This window comes from Rhodnius prolixus, unplaced genomic scaffold (assembly GCF_049639745.1).
Source record: "Rhodnius prolixus isolate KJV_2025 unplaced genomic scaffold, Rpr scaffold_2, whole genome shotgun sequence".
NCBI lineage: Eukaryota > Metazoa > Arthropoda > Insecta > Hemiptera > Reduviidae > Rhodnius > Rhodnius prolixus.
The window spans coordinates 10,098,251-10,123,595 of record NW_027411592.1 but is presented as its reverse complement, the minus strand read 5'-3'; the positions used below and the strand labels follow the sequence as shown (position 1 = coordinate 10,123,595).

The following is a 25,345-nucleotide window of genomic DNA, read 5'->3' as shown; positions in this document are numbered from 1 at the left end:
AAAATTAATTTATTTTCTTACGTGTTTTGGTTTAGTGAACAGACCTTAGAGAGTGTAATATACAACACAGGATCAGCTGTTTTACCACCAAAGTGCATCCGTCGTGACAGCATTGGGATTATTAAATGCTCTGTAATGTCAAACTTAAAAAATATTGTAAGGGCTTACTTTGATACAAATTCTGAGTATTGTAACTAAGCATGAACTAAATTTTCAAGTGATTCGAATTTATTAATTATTTTTGTGAATGTTTATAAACTCCTAACCAAAGTTGTTAGTTGCTTTGTCACCAAGTTAATTTTTTCGTTGAATACATTTTTGTTATTTTTCTTAATGAAGGGGCGTACCATTAAAAAGTTATAATTATATGTTTCTCAGGTGTTGAGAATCCAGTCTTCAGAAGGGACCAAAAGAATAAGCGTAAATTTAGATGATAACACGACAACGATATACGAAAAGGTGATTTATCATTGCTTCCTCATTATTTTATTTATTTTTCATTTATGTCACATTATTTTAGTTCGATAAGGCAAGATTCATACAGTGTATTTTCCAGGTGTATAATGCATTTTCACTAAGTGGATTTACGTTTTCGCTATACCGTAACCGGAACAATAAAGATGAAGTCCATTCATCTAGATCACATACAGTTGTCGGCATAGGTTTAAAGCATGGAGATATTTTATACTTGGTGCCTCATGAAGGGACTAACCTTTGGCCAACGCAGAATTCTACAGCTACAAACTCACAAGGCGCCCTTTCAGGTTCACAATTTTTTGTTAAAATTTTTGATAATTGTTGCTAATTATGTTTAATGGACTATGAGTCTTTGCTATTTCCATAGCAACTTATTTAGATATGTTTAAATCAAATTATTGTATTTAGAAGAAAGTTAAAAGAACAGAGCTGTTCAATTAATCTTTAAAAATAAAATTAACTTCCCTTTATTTACTAGATTTTTTTAACAAACTGACAAGAAAGTGACAATAATTTTTTTATGCTATTTTGATTTACGGCGATGATAAAACAGACAGTGATTCCTGAGTTAATTCTTTATTGATATTTGTGAAATACCTGTTATAGCATAATGTTGCGATCTAAATTCACATCCCATTCACTTCGGTATTGTTCATTTTAATAATGTTGAGATCACAAATGCAGGAAAGTACGTTTTTATTCTACATATCAATAAATTAACTTCATTGTCACTTCTGCAGTTTATTGATTTCTTTTCTTGATGTATTTGCAGCTAATGCTCTGTTTCCTAGCTAGAGTTTTTATTTAGAAGAGACTTAATCGTCATCCATTTCGTCATTGTTTCTCATATCTGAACACTTTTTTGAATATCAAAAATGTTTTAGAGCCTTTTTGAATCATAGTTCAAAATGTGGTCTGCATTACTCCATGTCTGTTCACTCTTTTTGCATATCTACAAAGTTTTAGAGTCTCATTGTTTAAAATGTAGTCTACATTACTTAAAAACCAGCAAATTATTTGGTAGTATCTCTTTATTTTCCATCATTGGTTGTCAGATTAGAAACTTAATTACAATTTCAAAATTATTTTAGATTTAAAAACTTTTCATAATTTTGAGTACTGTTGATTATGTTCTCCATTTAAGAAATCGAATAGATACTGAAATAAAGCTTATCTTGTACAAATTATAAGGAAATTTTTTCTGATACAATTCAGTCATGTTTATGTAAAGTTATCTCAGCAAAGTTTTATGCTTACTGTTTTTGTAGCCAACTAGTCACAAGTCTGCAACTTCATCTGCAACGGCATGAATACTTTGATGAATCACTTTGAATTAATTATTTATAAACATTTTATACAAATCGTTTAATTCTCCCTCTTCTTCTTGCTATATTTAAGCTTCCCTCAAACACATTATTACTTAAATTGGTAATTAAACAAGTTATAGATGAAAATTGATATTACAAACAATTTTAACTTATTTTTTCTTAATATTCCATCTATTTGAAGAAGTTCTTCATATTTTTCTTGCCATTTCCTAGATTTATCTTCATAAACATGAGAATTCAAATATATGCAAAAAAAATTGTTCACAATTTGTGGCGGCCCATTTGGGAAAATATATGTTCATTTAAGGTTTTGAAAGAATGTCCCCGAAAACAGTGGCAAAAACGATTGTTAAAAAAAAAGTTACTAAGAGAGAGAGTTTAAGACTAATAAACGCTTAATAATGCTTGAAACAGTTAGTGGTAATTTAATATAGAGGGAATTAATTCATAAATTGAATGATTCACCATCCGAATCCTCTCAAGTACAAATCCTCAAAACAATTTTTCATTGGAATTAGTTGTTCAGGAAAATATACAAGCCAAATCAGTAATGCTTTTAAAGATCATTTGTGCCGCCCTACAGTATCAGATTTTTCTCTCAGAAAGTATTTGGGGCCTTCTGACAAAACTGTACCCAGTGGTTAAATGTATTAAATAAATCTGCAGACCTCCTATGTACAACATGTAGTGTGAATGTTGGCGGTGTCGGTTGTTTTTTGAAATCTGAAGTTAATTTTTTCCTTATAAAAATTAAGTAACTTCATAAAGACTTATTTGTAAAGAGGAAAACTAGATTTTCATTAAATTTTGTCAGCTTAGAAATATATATTATATAATATATACTCAACTTACTGATTTGAAGAGTTCAGTGAGTAGGTAAGGCATCTTTCAGGCAACTTAATTCATCCATATTGATATTTTTTTTTTTAGTTATCCATCAAAATTAGTCTATTGTTATAACCTAAGGTTTAAAAGACAACTGATAAAATTTCAGAACCTGTGTATGAGTACTACTGATTTGAATTTCATAAATATTAAACATTTTAGGAGAGCCAGGGAAAGCAATGGATACATATGAAAATGCTTCTGGACCCGCTCAGCCTGTAATAGAGGATGAAGTAGATCAGATATTGTGGGGAATGGATGGCAAGGTGCATCGCAATAAAGATGAGAAATTGTAAGATTTTATTTTTTTAGTACAATCTATCCCATCTTAATATATTTTGACTAAATCTTTTTAAACTTGCGGAAATTAACTTGATAATAGTTAAAAGCTTTGCAAATTCGGAGCTTTTTTTTTATTATTATTAAGATGCGTGAAAATCTGAAATAGTTCGCCTCCTTTTGACGGTGTAATCTAATTACAGGCAGTATTTTCCATTACCAGTATGTGGTAAGAAAAGCAAAGATTAAATACTAAATGAAAATCTAAGATTTTCTAGTGGGGTTAGAAACCGGAACCCCTGCACCTCGATTCTAGTAAACTATCATTTCTCAATTTTGGTCCTTGCATTCTTGTGGATCACTGATCTTTTTTGAGGGACTCAGTTGGACACTTAATGATAACGAATTCATTGTTAGTTTCGAAAAACTTAGTCACAAATAGTGTTGGTATATTGTTTATCCCCCTTTTTGTTACATATGAAAATACAAAATTGCCTTGTTAAAAGGTATTTAATTGGTTAGTTGTAAACTACATAGAAAAGTAGATAAGAAAATGGCATGATTAGGTAGTTTTTGGGAGTACTTTATTCAAAAAAATTGAGTTAGAATTCTCACTGAACTTTCTCTTATAACCATTACAAAGATTCTATTTACTCCGTTTTTCAGTAACATATTTATGCTTTCGCTAAATTTAGAGTTTTAGCTTTCTGTTTTGTTTAATTTTTGTTTTTTGTATATAACATGCATGTATCTTTTTCTTAAACCCTCTTTTCGGGCGACTGACAAAGAATTGTTTTTGTTCATTTTACTCTTATTTATTATTGATGCACCTATTTCAACGTTTCTTGTTGTCGTTTATCAGATGTCATCATGGGAGGAATGCTTGTTGTGTGCACTGTTCCCCTATTGAACCTTACGACGAAGCTTACCTCCGAGAACAAAACATAAAACATATGTCTTTTCACGCTTACCTACGTAAACTCACAGGTGGAGTTGACAGGTATATTTTATGTTTAAAATATATTTTGATGATTTTAAATAAGTTGGCATGATTTGCGTATGGTTTACTCTATTTAGGGGAAAATTTGTTGCCTTGGAAGATACTACTTGTAGAATTAAACCTGGTTGTAAAGATCATCCACCATGGCCTCGAGGGATTTGTTCAAAATGTCAACCATCTGCAATCACACTAAATAGACAGGTACAAACTCACATTGTCAACATTTAAATTCTGTTTTCTGTTGTTTCTACTCTTTCTATCTTTATGAATATATAAAATAAGTGAGCCTGAACGTTACAGGTTTACCGCCATGTCGATAATGTAATGTTTGAAAACCCAGAAATAGTAGAAAGGTTTTTAGAATACTGGAGGGCATCTGGTCTTCAACGAATGGGCTATCTTTATGGAAAATATGAGATCCATTCGGATGTACCTCTAGGGATACGTGCCTCCGTTTCTGTCATTTATGAACCTCCGCAGGTAATTTATTTTTAATTAAATCTTTGTGTCTCAATGAAGTAGAGTTGAGACTCTTGTAGTACTAAATGAAAAAAAAAAAAAAAAAAAAACAGAACTGTCGACTTATCATTTGTAGTGCAATGAATTTCTCTCTGTATTACCTCTATCATTTAGTAGACTTGCTTTCCAGTCTTAATTTTAATTGCAGGAAACAACTAGAGATAAAGTAACAGTACTTCCTGATGAAAGGGAGAGTTTAGTTGATGAAATTGCTCATCAGTTAGGACTTACAAGAGTGGGATGGATATTCACTGACCTAATAGCTGACAATACACAAAAAGGAACAGTAAGTTTTTGTAGATTCCAATTGCATTCTTCTTACATAGCTGAATCAATAACTTATAAAATAAATATTCAGTGCGTTTTCACAAAAAATTTCCAATTATGAAATTTAATATTCATGCATTTATTAGTTTGCTAATAGCAAAATCCGCACCAATAAAACGACCGAATATTAAAGCATTTTTTCCTACTTCTTAAGGGGTACCACTGAAATTTCATTCTTTATCAACGAAAAACCCCGACCTTATTAGTACATTCAGCTAAGGCGATTCCTCAGTGAGGAACTACTTGCATAGGATTTGTCTTAAATTCTTTGCCCCAAGAACGACCAGAACAGGAAAGTTGGCGACTTTTCTGTTGTAGGGAACATAGTTTTGTTCCTCGATAAAAACAGGATCTCGATGCTGTAAGTACTATGAAAGGACGCACTCTTAAAGGGTTTAGGCAAATTCACGTTCCTTTTAGATGTTTTGAAGCAGCTGGATGAACATACCCAGCATTTGTAGTTGTGGTTTGAAAATTCAGTTCTGATAACATTTAATATAATGTTTTTGTACAATTTTTTGTTGTGTTATCAGACTTTTATCAATAAATTATTTCACGCTTTTGAAATCTTACTGAAGAAGTTTCTAGAACTTTGTAGATAATTTATTTCATAATTATGTACATTTCTTATTTATTTATTTATTTTTTAATAGGTTAAACACATTAGAGGTATTGAAAGTCATTTCTTGTCTGCGCAAGAATGCATTATGGCAGGTTATTTACAAAATCAACATCCAAATCCATGTAAATTTTCTCCGACGGGGTATTTTGGTTCTAAGTTCACCACAGTTTGTGTTACAGGTCAGTTTTTGCCTTAATTTAATTGTAATTTATACGCAACTAGTTATGAGTTTTACTTTAAATTTAAAAGAAATTCTTGTTGCTATGAACAAATTTAGTTTTGAGTTATATTTCAGTTGGCCTTTTAATAACTTAGGCTGAAAATTAACTTTTAAGTTTTTATATCATCATGGTTGAAATTTCAGGTGATTCCAAGAACCAAGTCCACATGGAAGGTTACGCTGTATCTGCTCAATGCATGTCTCTGGTGAGAGATCAGTGCCTAGTACCAACTAAAGACTTCCCTCAGCTCGGCTATGTCAAAGAATCAACTGATAAACAATACGTTCCTGATGTATATTACAAGGTTGGTGGCTTATTATTATTTGTAATTGCTACAATAACTTTAGTGATACGCTTGGTTTTTAACAAAAAATAAAGGCCAGGCCGAGTAAATTTAACAACAAAAAAGTACAGGTCGTTCAAACTTTTCTTTTAATATTTTTTACTTTTCTATTGTGTAATAGAACACTGTCTTCTTTAAGGCTACTAATCGTTTGAGGTTGTATTGTGTCCCCCAAACAGTTTCTATCGAGCCTAATTATTTTGTAATGTTTGGTCACTGCAATAAATCCATCATCTTATCATTCTGCCTCACGTTTCACACTCTTTATGGTATTTTTGTCGAAGGGTTTTTTTTTACTCGATATATTCATATTTTTAAAGATTAATTTTTTACAGATACTTTTGTGTAGTGTACTGGTGGCCGTAAAAGTATCATTTACTAGAATAATTTACTGTTTGAATACCATATTCTTTTATGTGCCTTTTTATTCACTACAATATGTAATACGTTCATACCACGATTTCTATTGAGGAATTATTAGCAAGTAATTCATGTTTATCGTGTTTCGTGTTTTATTAATTTACTATTTTCGTAATACATTTCGCAAGGCCTGGCTAAAACTTTATCAATAATAAATTTAACGTGAATTTACTCAAGATTGACTAAGAAGTAGAACACTTATATAATATCAGCACTATCCTATGTTAATCATTAAAATATCAGTCTAGAGAATCAAAATGTATTATATCTAAAGATATTAGGCTTGAAAATTTGCGCGCCATTTACATGGAACTTTAATGCACAATTACTTCATTATCTTCTGATCCATTCTAGAAAAGGGTTGTTTCAGTTTTAGAATAAAACGTGGTCTTCTTGAATTTATGCATTCGAACAAAACTCATGTCAATAAGTTATTCTATTTATTTTGAGAATGAGGTCACCATAACTTACCAAAAGCAGAAAATTAAAAAAAAAGAAAGTCAAATTCTAATTGGTGCCACCAGTGGAAGGAGGCGAGCCGTCAATAAGCTTTACGTCAAAATCAACTTAAAACAAGTGGCAGTTTTCTTAATCGATTTTTTTTTAGTTTTTAAACGCTTTTCTTTAAACTTTTATTTCTTGGATTCATGTAGATTTATAACTTTTATGTAAAACATTTAAGGAAGTTCGGAAAGATGAGAATGTTGTTAAGCATTTTTAAACCCTCTTTTGTCGTACAAATGTTCAAAATGAAGTAATGTACGAACTAATCTTACAAACGAAATATTTTCCAGAAAAAATAAATTCCTAAATTGCGATAAATGAAAGACATGTTCGTGTTCGCATCAGTTTTCACACAATTTAAAGTTTAACAAGAATTTGTCATGTAAGTGTTCCAATCTGATTTTTTAAAAGTATGGTTTCTAGCCCAGTCATTGGAAAAGTCTATTACGTAGGAGTGATACTTCCCGATAGTTTTTACATAATTTTCTCTCCTTTCTTATTTATAGTTGTATTTGGCTCGTGTTCCATTTAGTCGGCATCTTTCCTAATTTCTTCCATTAATCCTTCTCCCCCTTGCTGAAAGAATTCCGTTACTAGATTATCTTTCCCAGGTGCTTCTGTTATTTTTTAATTTTTCAATTGGTTACATTTCATTTTCAAAAGATAATGGTTCTAATTCATTTACAGTTTCTATTTCAGACATCAGATCGTCATTTCCATTTCCTCATAACAGATAACTTTAGTACTCTTCCTATTTATTTATTACTTGAGTATTTTGCAAGCACCTTTTTTAACCGGAAACCTCTAATGGTGTACTTATAGCTGTATACAAAAAAAAAATTTAGTTTCGTATTCATTCATAGTAATTTATTCTTCCGTCTGAATAACCCTTTTCTCTAAATTTTCCTTTTTCTTGATTTGTATTACTTTCTTTATTTCCTTCAAGCTTTCACAATATACAATCGGGATTTTTTGCACTTTTATCTTAAAATGAGTACTGCTGGGAAAGTGAAATTCTCAAATGTCCTAATCACACAATTTCTCCTAAGAACTGAAGAAGATAAGAACAACATTTTGTGCGATACACACACGAGTTTCTCCTTTTGCAATTCTCAAATATAATTTATAACTTCTTAAAAACTATTAAATTTTTGTAACCAACGTCAGGGTCAGTATTATGAGGAAAGAAGTATTCTATTACTCATCAAGTTGAGCGAGCTACAGCATCCGTACTCTTGATATATTTTTCTTCGCCTTTTCTTGAAGGATGGCAATTATTAATATATCGTAAAGATAGGTCAAAATTTTCTAAAAAAACAATTGAACTGATTGATAAAGATGTATGTTCTCTATCTGGCAGAAAAAAGTTGCGTTTTTTTATTATAAGGCAATTATTTTGTGGAGATTTTAAGGTGTTTTATCTCTTCTATTGGCTCAAAACTTTCCAGCAACTCATTCGTTAAATGTTGGAATAAGTGCAAGTCAAAATGTAAAATCTGGTGTAAAGGGAGGCTGATTTTTCGACCATTCACCCTTCAAATCCTTTAGTTTTCTCTCCGTCAGAATACCTTCTAGCATGGGAAGGTGCGTTGTCTTCATGAAAGGGGATTTATTTAATTTGCAATCAAGTACTTCAAGAAGTCATTCATAATATCCTTCATTATTTGTTAATCGACAGACGAAATTTACATATCCTCTAATGCCTTTTCGTTTGTGGAGTATTGTGGTGCGCAATCTCTCATGCGCGGTAATAATCGGCGCATAAAACAGTTAAGTTACTTTTCCAAACAGCTTTCAACATCATTTTTGCACTTGTGTTTGGTTAGCATATAATAAATGCTACATCCTTCTTGCTGTTTAAAGAGAATTAAATGCGTTGGAAAAAGAAGAGTTTTTGTAAAATGAATTTTTAAACCTTGAGAATTTGAGTAAAATCAGATATAAATACAAATATAGTAGTTACAAGCAGAATTCGAATTGAGATCCTACCACTAACATGATGTATACGCTCTAACACTACCCCAAAGTCTCCTTTAAAACATAGAAATTAGCTATCCTCGTTTTTCCAGATCGCATGTTTTCCAAAGTTTTCAAATTATCTAAATCTCCACAAAACCTTCCATCCTCTTTTAATCGCTCTTTACATTCACAACTATTAAATGTCACAATACTACATCTTTAAACCATATCAAAGTTTGTTTTTTTTTGCTTTTTGATATCACCAACTCTCCACATTTACTTATTTCTAAGCTCATTATAATTTCTTTATTATAATTTTAATACAATTCTCACGTATGCCCTAGTTAGTGCATTTTGTGTCATTTTAGTCCTTTCGTACATTGTTGCTTCAGTTCTTGTTCTGAGATATTCAAAGGCAGCCTCCAAGTGGTATCGTTTGTTGTTCATGTATTCGCTGAGAGATTTTACCCTTTTTATGACACTATTAGCAACTTTTTTTTCCCCGCCCAAACAGAGCATAGTATGAGGTATTTCTTGTTCACTGGGGCGATGTGCTCTCATTACAAAAGGCAACCATTATCCCAGGAGTCTTCCCGCCCGTTCTTAAAATAGCAGCTTGTCATACAACGTTTTGATGAAACGTTCGACCAGGCCATCCGAATGTGGGTATCATCCTTGTTTTCACCAATCCCATATGCACAAACTCTCGGAAGATAGATAGCTGACTTAAACTGTGGTCTTTGATCTGAATGTATCTCATCTGGAAGACCATACTGCGAGGTGAAATTCTTAACTAATGCGGTAGTAAATCATTGCCAACATATCATTCAGCCCATACGTTTCAACCCATTTAAAGAAGTAGTGTCCACAACAAAAGTATATTTATTTCCTCGTTGTATAGTGGGAAGCGGAACTAGCAAGTATATAGCAATCCTTTGGAATGAGTTAGGTGATACACTGCTTGGGAGAGCCACCCATCCTTCCTTTCCGCATCCAACCTTCGTGACAAGCCTTGACTCAATCTTCAGGCTCCTTGGCGTAAATGGTCAAGAGAATCGTGTTTGAATTTTTTTTAGATCCTTCGCAACTCCCAAATGGGTTTCGATAGTCCCGTATGGACGTTTTTAAGGATCTGTTTTAACCATTCTTGTCCGGACAGTTGCTTGGTACCTTGGCGGTCCACTTGGTTCATCTCAATTTTTCTTTAGGTCTCCAACACCCTCATTAATCAGAAGTCTTCTGTCACATCTGAAGAATGTTTAAATATTCCCTCTCCCAGAAATGAATTTCCTGGAAATATGATTCAAACGAAAATTTTATGCACACTTTATGAAGTAAAGGAAAATGCGGAAAACTGAAAATACAAAAAATAACTTGAAAATTTGCACTTTTGGTCAGGCCCTTATCTTCACACTTGGTGTTTTAGTTCTTAAGTAAGGGGACTGTACACTCCAATAAAACAAAATTTTAAGGAAATCAGTGGCCAGTTTTTAAGAATATTCCCCAAAATAGGTAAAAACTCCTAAGTAAAGTGCGACTTCGAGTTAATAGAAATAGAAATAGAAAAGAAATTTATTATTCCCCCTAAGAATAAATACATGAACAAATAGAGGCCTTAACAGTTTGGCCTGTGATTAGACAGAAAATAATTAAATAAATAAGTATTTACAAAAAGTGAAAATATAATAAGTGAAAATGAAAGTAAAAATAAAATAATAAAACAGCAGAAATTAAGGAAATAAATTAAAACAATTAGAATTTCGGAGGAAGCTGAATAGAAAGTAGATAACTGAATAGACGGGATTTAAAGATGGATAGGGTAGGAGCATGGCGGACAGATGAAGGCAAGGAGTTCCAGAGAGAGGTAGCACGTATTAGGAAGGACTTGTCAAAGGATGAGGTACGGTGAGAGGGAATATAGAGATCAGATGAGCGAGATCTAGTGTTACGGGAATGGATGGAGGATTTAAACTTAAGGAGTTGAAAAATATAGGAAGGCCTTTGAGACTGGATGACTTGAAAAAGGAAAGAAGCCAAAAAATATTGACGGCGTTAGACAGGAAAAAGCCACTTCAACTCATCGTAGCAGTGCGAAATGCGAGAGTCTCTGGAAATGCTGAAAATAAATCTTATGAAGCAGTTCATGAGGCGCTTAAGCTTAGCTTCAATATCACCCAGAAAGACCGCGCCATACACTAAACAACCATAGTCGAAATGGGGGAATATAAGAGAGGAAACTAGGAGTTGCCGGGTCTTAATTGGAAAAAGGTGACGGGAACTATTAAACTGCTTAAGGATATGGATGGAACGACGAGAGATTTGGGAAACATGGTTTTTCCAGGATAGGTTTTGATCGAAAGTGATACCAAGGTTTTTCACAGAGGAACAATATTTTATTGGGGTATTGTAAAGGAAAAGATTAGGAAGAAAAGCCAATGATTTAAGGAGTGGGTTGGAGCCAATAACAATAGCTTTGGTCTTTTCTACATTCAGGGTAAGCTTATTGTTCGTGGCCCATGCTGAGATATTATTGAGGTCTTCTTGAAGTTTAAATACAGCTTCAAACAAATCCGACGGGGAAAAGGATAGGTAAATCTGAAAATCATCAGCATAGAGGTGATACTGGGAATGAGAGATGGAAAGAGGAAGGTCATTGATGTAAATGGAGAAGAGGGTGGGAGATAGGGAAGAACCTTGTGGTACACCACGTGACAAAGGAAGAAGTGAAAAAGGATTACTATCGGGAGTGACAACGAATTGGGAACGATTAGACAGGAAGGATTGGAACCAACGGATAGTGCTATTGGAAAAAGAGAGGGAGTTTAGATAGCAGGATATGATGGTCAACGGTATCAAAGGCTTTGGAGAAGTCTAGGAGTATAAGGATGGTGAGTTTTTGGTCGTCAATAGCCGTCTTCAAGTCATGGGTAATTTTCAAGAGTGCAGATTGAGTGGAATAAGAAGGACGAAAGCCAGATTGGAGTGGATTAAGGAGATTGTTTTGTTCGAGGTAATTAGAAAGCTGGGATTGCACTAAACGTTCAAAGGGTTTGGAGAAATTTGATAAAATAGAGATGGGACGAAAATCAATAGGAGAGGTGGGGTTTGAGATTTTATTTAGAGGACGGACTTGGGCTGTTTTCCAGCAGGATGGGAAAATAGAATTCTGAAGGGAGAAATTATAAATATGGTAAAGGACTGGCAATATCGCTGGGAGGCAGGCTTTAATTAATTTAACAGGAATGTTGTCAGGGCCATAGTCATTTGTACGGGATTTCAGAACTGATGTTAGGAGATCTTCAGGAGCAATATGATGGAAAAAGAAATTGTTAGGATCAAAGGAGGGTAAAATGAGAGCAGGAACATTAGAAGAGGCATTGGTTAAGAAGGAAGTGAAGTGGACGTTCAGGTCATCAGGAGATATTGAAATGGGGCAGGAGCGATTGGATTTACAGAGGGAAAGCTTACGAAGGATAGTCCATTTCGATTTGGAATCAGGAGCATTGGAGAGAGATAAGTGAATACTGCTATTAGCGCTAATGCTCCAATATTTTTTTGATGAAATGTTTTGTTTACAATCACAATTTTCAAGAAATACTTTTTTTCAAACCCGGGTTATCTCAGATCAAGTATTGTCAATACCATAATAAGATCGCTCTGCTTCCTTTTACTGTTAAGAAAATTCTGCGAAATTTTAATAAATAATAAAATTAAAAATATATGTTATCTTATATGATTGTTTCTTATCAGCTGTGATGTCCGATAGAAGTAAAATCAAATTTTCCGAACGTACTACAGTTTGTCTCTATCAAAATAAAACTGAATTTGAAAATATCTGTAAAAAAGTGTTTCTCTTTCGATTTACAGAATAGAGTAAAAGGTGAACACAAAAATCTGGCATAAGGTTTAATATTTTTAAACATTTAATATACGGTATATCCAGGAAACACAAGAAGTCAAGAGAACATTTCCTGTTTAAAAATAATATACAACAGTATACAGCAAGCAGATATAATTTTTTTTTCTTTTTTTAAAAAAATTACTCATTTTGGAATTTATACAGCCAACATAACTAAATTAGAACTTAATTTCCAAATTAAGAAATGGTAATAACATTAAAATTTTAACAAAAACAGTTTATTTATTTTACAATAGAATTATTGGGCCTACATTGTTTCACAAATTAAATTAAAACTTAAACAGAGCATATTTGCACAAATTAAATCTAAATTGCTACACAAAATAAATCATTAAAAAATGTTAAACATTTTTCATTGCTAAAGTGTTGATTTATAATTGTAAACGGTAGGATAGAACGTTTTTTAACAATGGTATTAAACTTAAATTACATTTGCTGTTGGCTGTACTTACAGACTAAAGCTAAAATAAAACCAACCAATAAACTAAACACCGAAAAGGAAAGTAAATGAAAACAAATAAACATAAAGTAAAAATCGCCGATTTTTTTTCTTTTTCAATTTTTTATTTAAAAATAAAACGAGTAAATATATTCGAACTACCGCCGCGTACCTTTTAGGCTTTCACTAGAACCCTGACTAAATAACCATTATTTTCTCGTTATTATTCGAGTTTGTAACGGCAGGATTACATCGGTTGGGAGGCTAAACTACTATACACAAAATGATCCATCTTAAAGATTGTATTTTCATCAATAAACTGTCGAATGTATACCCGAAATAATTAATTATTTGGCTGTTTCTCTACAGTTCTGTGGAATAGCAAATTAGTATTATATATTATAAAGATCATAACTTCTAAAAGATGGAACACTCTAAACATTGTGTACAAACCTACAGCTATTTTAACTGCAACATATAACAACGTAAACACCTCCGTGATAATCGATTTGATTCAAAAAATAAACTATATCAAATAACTCGATCAACTTGGTATCGCTCGAAGTAACATGCTATATATATATATATATATGTATATATACCCTTTCTACAATTATTCTTTTAAAAATATTCTCAATATTTTTGTTTCAAAAATACATCGTCATTTTTTTTTTTTTTTTTTTTTTTTTTTACCGAATATACAGTCCCGTATTTCGCAGGTTTTTCCCTTGAAAAATCACGTTTCGTTGTACCCCACGCCGTACAAAAATAGCCTCAGGGAAAAATCAGTTGTGAAAAGTAAAATAAATTTAAATTTGTACAGTTCGGTGAGAGGCCTGAGATCCAAACTACGTTTACAAAATAACCACGTTATTACTATACCTCTACACATAATGCACATAACTAAACATTACATTGGCCGATATATATATATATATTATATTTATTTATATTGCATAGTGATATAATTTTTAACAATTGACATTTTCATCTTAGAAAGGATCAATACTTAAACAGTTAATGATTATGTTTTCATAGTGTTACAAGTTAAAAAAATTATTTAGTCCTGTCAATATGTTAATAATTGTATCTCTATGTATTCTTAATTCGTTCGAGCTGTTTCGAATTTCAATATACCCAATTATTCCTAAGCTAATACCGGTCCTTAATTTTTTTCCGAAAACGTAATAAGGACTATGTTCACGAAACATAGGATCGAGAATTTGCACCATAATAGCAATTTATCCAGTCTTTTTCAGATATATTTAACTTCTAAATATATATATAAAATTAATAAATCCGCTTATAAATTTTACTAAAGAATAAAATAATTGGGTATATGGAAAATTGTATTAAACTGTAGTTATCTATAGTTTACCACAGTTGACGATAACTACAGTTTTTGTTGGTTTTCCTGTTTGGTCACTAAATGATGCAATTTTTTCTACCAGTTCAATACCTTCTACTACATGCCCAAATATTGCCGTAAATCCTCGCATTTCTTGCAGAATTACTCTAAATTGAGAGCCAACCATTCCAAGATTATCGTGTCTTTTTTGTGTCCGCCGCATGCCAACAGCACCCCTAACCGCTGGAAACTTCGTGTCATCAGGCATGAAATATCCTTCTTCGTAAATTGATCGTCCTCCTCGTCCATTGTTTGATTCAAAGTCGCCAGTTATTACTGATTCTCCCTCCCAGCATTGAAAGACAGTGCATCCTTTGTATGTAATACCCATTTCCCCTGTGGATAAAACTGCAAAATTCTTAGACATTTTTGGAGCTGCATCTGGCCTTGTTTCAATCACAATCCGCCCGTGTGGTGTTCCGTTAACTTCGATATTGAAAAAAAATAATGGGTATGAATTTGAAGGACGGACGTTCAGTGCGACAACTGGCGATTGCTGAATCGGTACTGCCAAACTCATATCATATGGAGGTTTAATGTAGTCAACATTTCCATTTTGCTGAATGTGTTGTTGTTTTGACACAATGTGGCGAGTGTAAAGTTGTGACATACAATAATTTGTGAGGAAAAGGAGAGGATTTGCCGGTGCAACTTGGCTGCGAGGTTGAACGGGCGAATCTGTTGTGTGAATACTAGCCAAAGCTTGTTTGAGTAAGGTAAAGTCAAAAACAACTAACGAGTTGCAAATCAAATCGTCCAGTTGGCACTGAAAGTACATTTCTTGTACTTTGGTTTGTAATCTCTGTTTTTCAACGTTGAGACTGGAAAACAGGGCCTGCGCTTCAGCTGGGTTGTCAAGTTGGTTGAGAAGTATGCGTGCTCTGGTCAAGAGTTCACGTGTTTCTCCGATTTCGGGCATGTGTCCCCATCCATTTTGGAGATCCGTTTCTATATGTGTTTTCAGCGTCATACACGATTCCAAAACTTGTAATAAAAATCCTCTTTGCTGGTTGACAAGTCTGGAAATATCCTGCATCAGCTTGGTTAGAGCTATCATTTCAACTTGTACCTGTAGAAGGAAACGTAATTAACATTTTTAAATTGACTATTCACATTTAGTTCAGCATTCACTGTTGTTGAAACTCACGTCTGATAAAAGTTGCTCCTTAGCTTCAGCTTGAGATCTTATTTGATGAGAAGGGTGGTCAACAGGTGTGGCACAAGCTCTACAGATAGAATTACTGCACGTTTGACACCATAGAGTTAATGGCATGCCATGCCTATGGCAATTTTCGCTCACTACCAACTATAATAAAAAATAGCGACTTTTAATAATCATGTATTACTTGATAAGGCAAATGGAATAACATTTTAACTTATTTACTTTTCGTTCTTTTTCCTGGGGCTTGGACGGAGCTAATTTCATGTTCGAAAAATTTAGGGATAACTGCAATATAGGATTGTAAGTAGGCAACGTCTCCGGTCCTTGTTCTGCTAGCTCAGTACGTTTCCAGCAGTTAACACAAAATACTTCGTGACCCTGAAACAACGAAGTTTAAGATAAACTTGAAGTTATATCTGAAATATTCCGTAAATAGAGAAAACAAACTTAATTTTTTTAGTTTCCTAAATTGTCATAAAAAAATTATGTTTAATAAATCACATCATATTCCTTTAATTTAATTCATATTTACAAATTTACCTTCATCATAGGGTGTATACAGCTTAAACAGAAATAATGTTTACAAGTGAGAAGTTTCGGTATTTGGTCACCATCATTAAATTTTTGTTTGCAATAGCCGCAAACTGTCATTTCTTCTAATTCTTTCAGAGCTAATGCATCCATCATCTAAGGGAAAAAACCAATGAAATTGAAAAATAAATGTTTAAGCAGTTCCGAATAGTTATCGGTCCGGCATAATGTTTACTAGTAGTACTGTAAATAAACATTCAGTTCTTTTTATTAAATTAATTACTGGTAATAAAGATTAATTAACGGTAATATTACGTTATTTTACGTACATTATATTGATTATCTAAAATATAATTACATTTTTTAAGTAAGGCTAAGCTCAAATATTTCCTAAGTATAATAAATAAATTTAGGTTATGTTGCAATAAAAATAATTTTTTAACGAATTAAATGTTTATTTTCGTTTAATAGAGGTTAGTAGTTATGTTGTTGTAGGTTAGTTTAGTTTATTTACAGTTCTTTATTTATTTTAAGGTAACTGTAAAAATTATTTTATCTTTAAAATATGCACAGTTAGTATTGTGCGGGAAAAACTACTAACAGTTCATTTAGTTATGGATTAATAAACTCCCCCTCTTAGAAGCTGTTGACATCTTCGTTGTATTTCAAAACGTCAAACAGAACCATATTTTATTTGAAAAAAATTGTTTATTATGTCAAAGCATTTAAACTAACCATATTTTAATTTTAATTTTGAAAATAATCATTATCGTTTTATTACTGCAGCTTACCTTAATGTTGTTGTTAAGATACAATGAAGGCGAAGGTAGGCAAAGCAGGGGGGTAGAACTTGTCTTTACGATGTTCAGCTTTAGTATTGCCTAACGTTAGATCACAACTTCACGCGTTTGTCGTCTAAGTTAGCTAACATATACACAAATTTCACAAACACATAGATGAAATTTTAAAGTTTGTATGTATTATTTACAAATAACTCGACTGAAGTTGCGGTTGTTGCCACATCATGGGACTCGCTAAAGCACTGATGAGAACCAGCATGGCGGACGATGTTGTCGCTTGCCTTACAAATCAAAATATCGAACCTTGCGACCTCTTACGTCTCTTCTGCCATTTAAATCAACACCGCCTTTTTTCACTTGTTTTTATTTTTGAAAGCAGTTATAACGTTTTTTTTAATTGACTCTTGTACTTGATATCCGATTTAGATATTATTTCCAAGTATTTTTGTCTTATTAATGTATAGTAATAATAATAACAAACTTTAAATATCTTTTACCTTTGTTGAACATTACTTCCTTTATATTTAACTTATTGTTTGTTATTTAAAAAAAATAAAAATTTAAAAAACATCGTTATAATATTGCTTAGGTCATTACTTTATTGCAGTTTATTATGTTTAAAAAGTAAATACTCTGCAGGTTTCTGTTTATAAATTTAAATTTTAAGTTTATAAATGATAAAATAACTTTAGTTAAGAAATATTTTCAAATTCATTTCTTTTATTTATTTTTTTTTCTTTCTCTCTCTCTCTTAGTTGCTACCAGTTGAGGTAAGGTGCGTTTGTGCAGATTTTATATAATGGATTTTCATTTGTATTATTTTAACAATTGTAAATAATCGTTCTAAGGTCCCCAAATGATAAAAAATGATTTTTTTTTTTTGCAATTTTCACGAAAACGGCGTCGTTTTCTGTAAACTTCGTACTTATTGCTTAAAGGTAGATCAATACCTTTCATTTCAAATATGTATTTTTCCAAAAATATGCTTGTTAAGAATTTTCTGGTTTTGCTTCCCTCTTTCATTTAAGTGTAATGCACAGCCTCATTACCTTTATTAATATACCTAATAGAAATTCAACTTGTAAGTAAATTAAAATTCGAAGAACAATATTGTTTGTGTGGAAGTGCTATTTAATTGAATAAATTTGTAGTTTTGAAGGTTTATCCCTTAAAATTTCATTACATAAATTGCAACAAGAAAAGGACATGTTACTACCAAATTTCACTTTATTCTGGGAATTGGTAAATGGTTTAAATCCAAATATAACTAAAAAATAAAATTACATTATAATAACTAAAAAACTAAAATTGGAAACCTGTAGAATTTAAGATATTCACATTAAGTAAACAAATTTCATTACATTAAGCAAGAAAATCAGGATAAGATATGGTGGAAAAACTACTTGATGGGTTCTAGGTGAAGTTCAAGAAGGAAAAATCAAGGATTAAAGGAATGCACATATTAAATTTAATGTTCCTTTATTTAACGTTTCCTCTAATAGTGAATTGGTGTATTCTCAGGGAGAATTTAACTCGTTTTTTTTTTATTTACAGGAAAAAGATACATATGGTAACGAAGTATCAAAATTGGCAAGACCTTTGCCGGTAGAATATTTACTAGTCGACGTGCCTGTATCTACACCCCTGTCGCCGTTATACACCTTTCGTACAGATCCATCTAAAATACCCTTCCCAGTAGAGAACAGGTAAGATTATTATAACATATAAATTACTAAATACTTTTCATCATTCTAAGTAGTCTGCGAATCAAGTCTATTGCATTTTTGCCTAGTCCCAATGTTGAAGAAGAAATTTATTCAAATGTTTGAAAAGATGATAACCCTTTGGCGAAGTCTTCGAGTATGGTGTGGGTTGTTTTCGTCGCGCAAATGCAGTGACATTTCAAACCTCTAAACGTAACAATTTAAGACGATTTTTCAAATTACGGGGCACTCACTTTTCTCGTTTTTCACCTTACCTTAACGTGCTTTATATCGTCATATCGTCCCATCTGTTTAGGGCGGCATTTTCTGTTCTTCCCAAACTTTTTGTAGTGCGTCTGCTTCCAGGATGGCCGTTAGAGCATCACCTGCTTTTGGATTAGCTTAGAAAAACGAACTTTTATCGTTATTTAGTAATAACAATAACGGTGGGTGGCGATAAGTTGTTATGGAGGTTTTTGTAATCGGGTGGTAGAGTGGTTCAACGCATTAAAGCAGCTTCTGAGTAATCTTTTATAATTCAATACTTAATATTTATTAAACTTCTACACTTTGACATATTCAGGAAGGTAGTGGAAGGCAAATTCTCTAACGAAACTGATGAATTAATCTCAGATGAAAGTCTGAAACATGTTGTAATTAAGCGAATAAGCATATTAGGATAAACTTAACAATAATAATTTTATGGTGGATGAAGTTACTCCTATTTAAGTTACACGTTGTTATAATTCTCTTGATCAATTTGTCAAATGCATATTCTTTCTGTACCTTTCTAACATAACCTTCTTAATGATATTTATTCTTTTTACAGATTGCTTGATCATCACATTCAAGACTTCAACGCATTATCCTCTTATCTGCACCAGTTCTCTCATGATCAGTTTCTAACTGCAGTCTCGGACTTTCATGTATTACTATATTTAGCAACCATGGAAATGTTGCCTATGAAGGTATAGATCCTAATTACATGTACGGATGAACCGATGAGTTGATTATTTTGAATTAGCCCCTTATTATTAATCTAACTGAGCATTGGCTCCCTGAAAAACATTATGTTATTTTTAAGTAATTTTACCTCCTTCAAATTTGTATTAACATCGTTGGTTTTTGTTTGTTTAATAGGACTATTTAGGTCCACTTCTGAAAGCGGTATATGAAAGAAATCCAGCAAGCGCGGCTGAATGGGCAAGTTCAGAACATTGGGCAACCGTTGAGCAGTTGATAGCTTCAAGTAGAGACGGTGGAAACAGCCCACTAGGTAGTTCACTTGGACAAAACGGTAGCAGTAGTGGCGGTGCAAATGCGTCCTCTTCAATCGCTGCAGAATGGACTTGTCCCCATTGCACTTTTTTAAATTTACCACATCTAGCCGCATGTGATATGTGCTCATTACCAAGATAACCGCACCTTCACTATTATGTGCAAGGAGAAAGAGAAGAAACAGTTGTTTATGAAAATGACGAAGACCTTTTTGATGATGACGATGATGATGATTCTTCAGCAGCACCTTCACAGCCTCGTATGCTTCTCAGCACTGGGCCACTCCATATTAGGTGATAATGAGAATAGTTAAAATTAAAAATGCAAAATACAAACAAATCTGAAACATCCCCCCTTTCCTTCTAATGTTCTTAATATAAATATAAATATACATAACTTTGTCCCTCTCTTTTAGATTGCATACAGGGTTTGTTTTCCTAAGATCTTTGAGCAGCATTTTAAGTTGTAGAAATAAAACAAAACAAAAAAATTAAAAGCAATTAATTATATTTAATAAGGATTGAGTTATTTCGTTCTGGAAAAAATTAGTTAACCAAAAGCTATTTATTTTACAATTTAGAAAGTAATCTTGAGGAACTTAACTTTAATAGTTAGGAAGAAAGAAAGAAAATAAATAAATCAGTGGGTGCACTTTTTCTCATGTTGGCTGTGTATTTATATATATATATATATTTTTTTTTTTTTTTACTAAAATGAAAATATTAATAAGGCGTGAAAAGATCAATATAACTATCATTGACTGGAAATATTGAATAGATTAATTTTCCATTCATTAATTTCTAACTTATTAGCTTAGACAAAAACGTAAGACAAATTTTTTTTTCTGGTTATTGATTTTTTTCGTCGAAAAAAAGAAGAAGAAGAAGCTGTTGAACGCTTTAACAGATTAAAATAATTTTCTTTCATTTATTTATTTATTTATTTTTTTATGTTGAGGTATTGTCCAACACTATTAATATATTGAGTTTAATGTGATTGGGTCCTCATTGCTCTAGAATTGTCCAGTATCGAAAATGTTTTCTTTGAATTTAGCAGTCAGCGTGGTTTTTATTTGGTCTTGAGCGTTGACCTGTTTCATTTTCCACCCACTCTCAAATTTGTTAAAAAAATCACTTACCTATTCCTTTCTGTTTTTGTTTTGTTTTTAGCTGTGTAACATTTTTAATATTGTCAGTAATAGTTTATTTCACTTCGATATTATGGGTGCTTTGAATATTCTCAGTGCCCTGCCGATCTTTAGAGTGCTTCCTCGTGAAAGACAACTCTGCCTAGCTGTAGTGACACTTGACTAGAGAAAATCGCATCTGAGCTAGACTCTAGATTATCTAAACTATTTCTCCTTTTCTATTAGAGTGCGTTGCAAAACTGCGTTACAAGTACTAAAATTGTAACTACGTTACAACTTTTTATACACGAATATTTTCAAAACTAGGGTGGAGATCGGATGCTTAATGCGGAGATGAAGAACAAGATCAGGTAAACGACTAATACGCTCTCAGAAAACTACTACTTCATGATTCTCATTCTTCCGCATACTTGTGTTTCTTTTTCAGACATGTTTTAGAACAGCAGAATCCTTTATAAAACCCTCCTTAGCATCCTTTTTTTTCGGACTATTATTACTATTACTGTTATAATCTAAACTTTGAAATTCTGTGCGATAAAAACCTAAAATCTTTCAATATCGATTAATTCCTTCATTTTTATTAATTTGTTTGCTAAATTAGGATTAATTACTTTATTAGTCAAAATATTTTCTTTCTTGAATGGTTAATACTATGTTTGTTATTATATCCTAGTTAAATAATTTTTTTTTAATTCCAATTCTTAAGTTTTGAATTTAGTAAATATTTATCCAAAGTGTTGATATATTCTTCCTGATATTTTATTTAAATAATATGTGATAATAAATGCATTTTTATTACAGTTTGCCGAAATGCACACCAAATATTATTTGCATTGGAGATTTTTGGAATGGAGTTTTCCACTTATTATTTCCTCTTTTTTTTGTGGATGTGTGTCTTTTAGACCTTCCAAAAACGTACTGGGCGAAATTTTCTCTCACATATTGGTTGTTAAATTCATAATCGCGAAGTAAATTAAACATATCCAGATGTCAGGCGGTATTCAGTATTTAATGTTCCAGTAAAATTAGTTTGCTTCCACGAGAATGTGAAAGTGTGCAAATGTGAAAAGCAAAACTTTCTCAAGTTAACATTGTAATTTTAATGTAGCAGCGAATCATAATAGCGTATTTTCATCTCTTTTTAGTTTAAAGGAGTCCATTATATTAAATGTTCGCTCCACATTCTGAAAAAGAAACATTAGTATATGAAATTAAAGCACTTTCTCAACCAGTGCCGCTTCCCTTACTCTTTGATCTCAGGACATCAGATGCTACTAAAAACCAACTCTTCGGGAATTGAAACCAACTATGCCTGATTGTTTCCTCAATTTGAAAGAATTTAAGCATTTAATTAATTCAAATTCCTTTTAAATCAAAACTTTTAGTAATATATTTTTGCTGTTCCTGTAAAATTATGTTCAATATTGTTGAAGAACCAGTTTTTATTTTGTAAATTAACTCTTTTTTAAGGCTTTTTTTAATCAATAAATCTAAAAGAGAATTGTTAGAAAGTCATGATAGTTGCATAAAAAGAATATTTCATTTTTTCTTACTTCTTAAATGTGAAGATAGTTGGTTCTCTTGTGTTGCTTATTCTTTTTTGAACCGTACACAATTCTTTTGTTTTAAGAAAAAATATTCTCTTTTTCACTTTTGTTTGCTGATTTCTTTTTTCGTTAAACTCTTCTCAGAACATCAACTCTCTTGATGAAAGCTATTGAACTCTTTAAAATCAACTTTTAATCAATTCTTTACTTTTTATTTTTCATAATTTACTATTGAAAATATTTCAGTCAACTATAATTTTAATACATTTATATCTGGAGTTTAGTCATCTACATCTTTTCAAAATTTATGTTCATGCACTTGGCAATCTGAGCACATATTTGAGGAATCGCTGCGCCATACTAACTGGTAAACAAAAAGTAAAGGATATCAAAATTAGATAACTACTTATTATTTTGTTTTGTTTTTTAATTTTCTAACAAGACTGTCATGTTTAATGCTTTAAGACTTATTAAGTAAGGAAATGTTCAAAACTAATAAAAGAATTAAGCAGTGGAGCTGCAACAGGATTTTAGAAATGCATCTTATTAGATTGTCACAAAGTTATTGCAGCTCAAATTATGAGTGTATCAAATTAGTTGTAACTGTAATATTACCGTAAAAAAAATATCCAGCCTAAAGGAGAATTCAGGCAAATGCTGCGATTACTTACTTGACGATGTGTTCTTTCTGTTGAAAAATACCGGCTGCAGCGCTCAAGATTTTGTTGCATCTCGTAGATATTCCGAAAGTCAAAAAGCTTTTACACTTACGATGGAAACATTTTCAATTTGCTTTAAGTGCAATCCCACCGCAGATTTGCTAACAGGTTTTGATACACTTAAGGAGAATCAGCTTTGACTAATATTATCGTATAATCATATCAACTTTCGATGGTCGCCCAAAACTCCTCTCGTCTCTTTTGCGAAAGTAATTGAATAAATGTACTTTCTTTAGTAGGCCCTGAGCTACTACTCAAAGTACTGTTCGTAGAAACAGCCTCTGCTGTTTTGAACGCTTTAAATACTTATTCGAGTTTGCCGATTGGCACGATTACTCTACTAGTATCAACTAAAAGTGAATTGAATTCCTGGTAATAGCTCGCCATAAATTAAAACACTATAGAAAATTAAGACGCAAGAAAAATGAGCTATACTTTTGAAGACAACCTACATTTTATTATTTTCTCCATCTATATATATATTTATTGGCTCATATTTGTTTAAAAATATTACAACGTTTTTTTAGTACATCTTAAGATCAACTTTAGCTGAGCAATTTTAACTATTCCAACCTCTTACTAACAGAGGAAATTTTTTTAAAAAAAAATTAAAACTCTTTCTCTCTCCTTTTTTTTGAGAATAATAGAAATCACTGTCAGCAATTTTCTCCGCCCATAATCACAAAGATGCGAAATCTAAAACATTAGATCTCATCCCAGATATGTTTCATTCCAGTTGTTTTTCCACCCCTGCTATTGAAGCAAGCAATCTCTTCAGCACTCTACTCATTTGTGAAAAATGTGTAAAAAGAAATGAGTCCTTATATTCTTTAATATTTGTTTATTTTAATTTCCGTAGGCATTATGAAAATCCACTAATGTAATTACATTATATTTTAACCCCTGTAAGATGCCGCATCTTAATCAGAAAGTACACCTGCAGTCTTTTGTGAGTAAATTTAATACTGCTTCTTTATGTGTATCTTTATCAGTAAATCAGTAAAAATAAAATGAATTTCGTAAAAATAAAAAATGTTCGTTTATTTCGGTAGAATGTTTTTTTTTTGTGCCAATTTATTTTTTGTTCTTGTATTTCTGAGAACTCCATTCTAGAATTATAACTTTTCAACAATTCAATAAGTTCAGAAATGAAAAATTTTGTTTTCTTAAAAAAAGTTTGGAAAGAAAAAAAAGTGAGAAGTTAGTTCAGATTTGTAAAATATTTATTCTTAAGAATAATACAAATAGTATAGTATTGAATATTTTTTCCTTAATTTTTATGTCATGTTGCAATTGAAAAATTATCGCTTCAAGCGCAATTTAAAAAGAATATCCTTAATTAATTGCAGAATAAGGCTAATCCCCCTTTAATAACAATGTATTTAGTTTTTAAATAATTTAGTGTCTTGCTGGAACCAAGCAATCAAATGGTTTTATTGAAGAAAATTCAATTTTCAATTTTTCAATTGTATTTATTGTTTCTTTGTCCATGTTTTTGTATTATTTCATTTTATTTTTTTTCGATGTAGTCTCTGGTAAGATTTATAAGAATATTATTAAAAAAAACTTTGGAGAAGAAAATTGTAGATGTGTTTTTATTGATGTTTCCCATTCAATTTCTTTTTTCATTTCTACGGCTAGTGCTGGAGTTCTTGATCAATTTTGATTGAAAATCTTGGCGTGAATCACAAAATAACTATAAGACACGGTTAACATTAATGAGAACATACGGAGCACAAGTGTGGGGCTCAACCAAACCTTCTAACTCCAAACGTATACAATCAATCAAAACTCTTACGCAAAATTCT

General features: G+C 31.9%; 2 protein-coding genes across 4 annotated transcripts; one reads left to right on the top strand and one right to left on the bottom strand.

The window, feature by feature from the left end:
* Positions 1-26: 26 nt before the first annotated feature.
* Npl4 (nuclear protein localization 4) lies at positions 27-25,118 on the top strand. 3 transcript variants are annotated; one of them, XM_074120802.1, is made up of 13 exons: positions 27-156; positions 379-459; positions 557-764; positions 2,853-2,982; positions 3,832-3,969; positions 4,047-4,170; positions 4,270-4,449; positions 4,637-4,774; positions 5,469-5,616; positions 5,802-5,962; positions 18,698-18,849; positions 19,676-19,814; positions 19,987-25,118. In XM_074120802.1, the coding sequence occupies exons 1-13, from the start codon at positions 136-138 to the stop codon at positions 20,263-20,265; spliced, it is 1,899 nt and encodes a 632-aa protein (XP_073976903.1). In that variant the 5' UTR covers positions 27-135; the 3' UTR covers positions 20,266-25,118. The 3 variants fall into 3 exon arrangements, with proteins under 3 accessions (XP_073976903.1, XP_073976905.1, XP_073976904.1); XM_074120804.1 differs by having other exon boundaries at positions 138-273; XM_074120803.1 differs by lacking the exons at positions 27-156; positions 379-459; positions 557-764 and adding an exon at positions 915-1,165.
* On the bottom strand, positions 10,429-17,444 carry LOC141450409 (uncharacterized). Its single transcript, XM_074120825.1, has 5 exons — positions 17,135-17,444; positions 16,353-16,499; positions 16,035-16,190; positions 15,798-15,956; positions 10,429-15,719 (listed from the first exon to the last, which is right to left on the bottom strand). The coding sequence occupies exons 2-5, from the start codon at positions 16,497-16,499 to the stop codon at positions 14,610-14,612; spliced, it is 1,572 nt and encodes a 523-aa protein (XP_073976926.1). The 5' UTR covers positions 17,135-17,444; the 3' UTR covers positions 10,429-14,609.
* Positions 25,119-25,345: the final 227 nt, after the last annotated feature.